Raw genomic sequence first — 4,581 nt, 5'->3', positions numbered from 1 at the left:
CCTATTGTTGTGATTGATTGATTGATTGATTCTTTTTTATGTGATTTGGACTTAAGAGTCTGCAAGAAAATCTCTCCATCTCTCTCCATCTCTCTATCTGTGTTGTGTGGAATGATTTTTATGTCTTGGGTATTTTTCAAATGGTGAAATGTTTAAAACAAGTTTTACACTTCAAATCACAAGTTTTGGATAAATGTGTATTTACTTGTGAAATGTAGTCTTTGCCCTTGTACATTTCTTTTCCTGATTTCTGAAATTTATAAGCYGAAATTAGAAACTGCCTTGTGTAAATGTACTATTTACTGCACAGTGTATAAAAAGGCTGCTTGCGTGGAATGTGCAGGTCACATGACGTCCAATCCAGTAGCATGATTCAAAGACTAAAAGATCTCAAACCTGAAAATGTCATTGTGGTTCAGGTGAATTATTAACTTKTACCACTTTTGAATCAGATGGTTGGTCACGCTGAAAACTGCCCATGTTGAAAMGTTATGATCTCAGAATGGAATGCAGTTTGTTGCAACGCATTCCTTGAACAACRTTGTTGTGCAACTTGCAACAATAAATGTACCCAGTCAAAGTAGCAATGTGGTAAAATAGTGATGTGGTGTAAAAAAAATCCACAACAAAGCATTCCYTTGAAGCACAAAAACTAGTTTGAGGTTTGAATTGACTCATCTTAGGACAGAAACCCCCTTCAAAAAATCTGAACTATCCCTTTAATTAATTCCYACAACTCTAAATCTTCCAAATCTTTTTTAAATAGTATATTTTGTAACTGGTATAACCACATCAGAAACAATTTGTTCTCTTTTTCTCAGCTTGGACATGCCACCCATTGTAGGCCCAAACTTSACACAGATCCTAACCGCTCCAGCAGACAGACCTGTGCCACTCTGATGAAATGAGAGATGACGGCGGCTCTCTGCGGCGCGGTCGGCTTGCTGAGCACCATGAGCTGGATCCACTGGGAGACGCTGTTAAAGAGGGTGATGAAGCGCTCCAGGATGGGGTTATCCACCGTGCAGCCGTGCATGACGAAGCTATGGTAGTCCTGAAACTGAAAATAAATAAATAAATAAATAAAAGAAGCATGAAACTAAAAAAAAAACTGATATAATATATTTAAAATATTAATGTAAAAAAGGGATGCAATGGAATACCTATGCTATGTTTTGTGTGATAAATCAACAATGTGTTTTAATAAAGTGGGATTTGTACAGGTTTATATGAAAAATTAGAAAATTTCTGAACAAACCTGCCAGTACAGCTACGCCTTAAAATCCCAGCATGCTTCACCTTTTGTCTCTACAGCCTAACGGTAATTTGAGACTTCCTTTTGTAATAACCTATGCTGACAAAATGCTGGTGTTTTGATGAAACTGTAGAGKTGTAAAGAGAACCAAGATCAAAAGAAATGTTATAGCTGCTGCCAGCGGCTCATTAGGGTCACCATTAAACCGGCTGCCTGTGAAATTAAGAATTAATTTTAGGATCCAAACAAATTCTCCAACAGCCTGACACCATCAGCCTCCCTKTCCCTTATCCTCCCCACCTGAACTTTCCATTCTCAGCATCCTGATTTACTAGTTTTTCCAAGAATTTGTAAAACGAGACAGAAAGGTGGAGCTTTTTGTTTCATCGCACCCCCCCCCCCCGCTCTGAAATCAGCTTCCTATTTTTAAAGCAAAACTTAAAACTTGCATCTTAAAGAGACTTTACACATAATCAGAATTTTTTGTTTTTAATACCTCTCTGTTATGCCTGCTTAAAACACTTTTTAAATAGCTTTAATCTTTTATAGTTCTTATTATTAACTACAATTTTAATTGTTATTTAAAGTGCCTGTGACATCAAATTTTTGTAATGAACATGAACTGATTTTTGGAAAGCTAACATTGATAACATATCACAACAAATGTTATGCTGTTGAGAAGAACTGTTGAGATATTTGCATGTGAAGAAACAGGAAGTGATGTCAAAGGAGAACGTCTGAGTGTGAACAGAGCATTGCTACAACTGCTAACACAAGCTGTAAGAATCTGATGTTTCTTTAGATCATTTTGAGTCACTATCAGAGACACAAAGGAGTCAGAGGTCAAATAATGTTTCAATAAACAAAGACCAGAGAGTTTCTTTCTTAAAGAGTTCCCCTTTGATGTCACTTCCTGTTTCATTTTGTTTGAGCCAAGTTTAGAAGAAAATATGCCAGTTATGTGACAAAATGGGTAAAATAATGYGTATTATGTAAAGTTTCATAAATACAAAGATGTTTTCTTTGACTTTTTATATTTGAAGAATATGCATGTCACAGGCATTTTAACTTTTATTTTATTGGTTCATTTTTAAAGTTTTATACAACTTTTTAAAACCTTTTTTCACAAATTTTGCTCGTCACGTCTTGGTTTTGCTTAAGACTCCGTCACACTATGATATTTTAGACAACTTATGCCAACTTATAAAAAGATTGGAGAACTCTAACGTTTAAAATGAAATAAAAAATCAACTGGAAGCCTGTTTTAGGCATGTACATACTGCAACGCTAACAAATTGATCAAAAATTCAATTTTTTTTAGTAATTTAGTGGATTTTTTTATTTTATTTTGTGACAGGGCCTTTAGTTTAGAATTTTGAGTTTTATTTGTGCTTGAAAATTATTATAGAAATAAGGTTGATTTAAGTCGAGCAGTAAGTCACACACTTGTGTCTGTCCCTCCCTGACAGCACTTTTAATAAGACAGGCAGAAATAATAAAGACTAAAAATTAAACCTCAAAGAAACAGTCAAAGTACAAACAACACAAATGATATCCTGAACTGTAAATCACAGAAGCATCTGCTTATCACACATGTACGTTTTTATATTTGTAGTTTTTATGTGGGAGATATGACAAGTTAAAAGGGCCTCCTGGTTTTGAAGAGAAACTTCTGAGCTCAAACACAATGGAAGTCAGTGAGAGATAATGTGTGTATTCTGCACTCTGGGAAAGATAGACACGATGGGTGAAAGAAGCTGAAAATGCTTATGTTATGGTGGATAAACTGTATAAGAAGTTGTGAAACAAGAATTTGTGAACAATTTGAAAAGTTTAAAGAACTCAGAATTTCGAGTGTGTGACATCACTGCACTCGAAGTTGAATATTTCATGGTAGAAACTTCATAAATTTTAACTACAGTTGTGTRAAATCCATAAAAATATCAAAACTCTAGTTAGGTCATGTAAAGTCTTATTCAAACTTTGAATAATGTTTCACTGTGAAATTAGTTTTGGGCAGTAAAGATCCAAAGAGAGCTGGGTTTTCTCTCAAGATTAACCAAAAATACAATTGCTGTGAATGTGATATGCTTTGTATTGTTTAGCATTATTGTTTATGCCATACGGTGTACTGCTACCAAYAGCCACAGCCACTATTTCCAATCAAGTTGCTCACTTTGATATATTTTTCTTTTCTTTAATTATCAGTCAGAATTTGGATTTTAAAAAGCACGTTTGTTAAAATGACAATGATCTCACTGTGACGTAATTCGACTAGTTTAGCTAAAATAAAATAAAAAAACTTTCTGACAATCTTGTTTTTGGCATCCAAAATAGAACCTAAATGGGAAAAAAGTAAATGCTGCCCAGTTAAAATGGATATGAATCCCTATTGCTTAGCAACAACCGTGGACTTGTGGCATGCAACCACAGAAGAATTCAAAGTATTCAAGAGATATAAACAACACCAGATTGGATACGCTGCTTCATTGCAGGCTGTGCTCAAACTGACCAGGATCTTGCAGAACGATTTGTACTCCAAGAAGGTCAGATGTTCAGCCAGCTCACAGGAATCAAGGTGGTCAAACAGCAAAGACATTTTCCTCTTTTTGGACATGGACGGTACACGCTGGGTCACCTGCCGTTTCCATTTATATGATGGCCTGAAAGGGATGAAAATACAAACTCTTGTCTTTATTGGCCTTTTGAAAGCATCTCCATAAAAGCCGTGAGGATCAGCTTTATAGTCGTTGCTAAACTGATCCCACTAACCCATTAAAGGGGCAATTTCATGTAAAATCAACTTTTTTGAGTTTTATATCATGTTATAATGTTATACTCTTGTAAAAAAAAACATGACCAAAGCCTTGCTCTGACTCATTCATGCATGTTTGAGAAATCCTGCAGCAATTTTAGGAAGCCATGCTGAGGAGCAAAACAACAGGTGGGGACCAGAAACACGTTTTGGGACCAGAAACGCTTTTTGGGACGTGTCTTTAAGCCGAACTTCCTCTTGGCGGAGCCCCCCCCACCCCATACCCCGCCCATGACTCCTGCAGGCTCTCGGGTGAAACTGAAAGTGAAACTTAAACTGTCTGCTGAGCTCCTAACTATTTCTCACTCAGTGAAGCTCTTTTCAGATTAAAAATACTTTTGAGGAAATGTATTTTCAGATGCCAAGTAAACTGCATCATCAATTAAGAGTAACTTTCAAAGAAATATCTGATTATGACGCGTTTATTTACTATTATTTAAACAAGCAAACCCCACTGAGATTGCAGCTCTCTTTTGCAAGGGAAGCCCAGGCCTGAAAGTGACCTGTTGTA

General features: G+C 36.0%; 1 protein-coding gene across 1 annotated transcript in view; it reads right to left on the bottom strand.

Moving 5' to 3' along the window:
- LOC106528460 (RAS guanyl-releasing protein 2) overlaps nucleotides 1–4,581 on the bottom strand; it is a gene marked incomplete in the record, with an annotated part of 111,860 nt that overhangs the window by 65,226 nt on the left and 42,053 nt on the right. Inside the window, 2 exon segments of the mRNA XM_014023629.1 lie at nucleotides 887–1,060; nucleotides 3,768–3,918. Coding sequence (XP_013879083.1) covers nucleotides 887–1,060; nucleotides 3,768–3,918 — 325 coding nt within the window.

This window comes from Austrofundulus limnaeus, unplaced genomic scaffold (genome assembly GCF_001266775.1).
Source record: "Austrofundulus limnaeus strain Quisiro unplaced genomic scaffold, Austrofundulus_limnaeus-1.0 Scaffold382, whole genome shotgun sequence".
Classification (NCBI taxonomy): domain Eukaryota; kingdom Metazoa; phylum Chordata; class Actinopteri; order Cyprinodontiformes; family Rivulidae; genus Austrofundulus; species Austrofundulus limnaeus.
The sequence above is the reverse complement of the archived record's forward strand: the minus strand, read 5'-3'. Positions and strand labels throughout refer to the sequence as shown.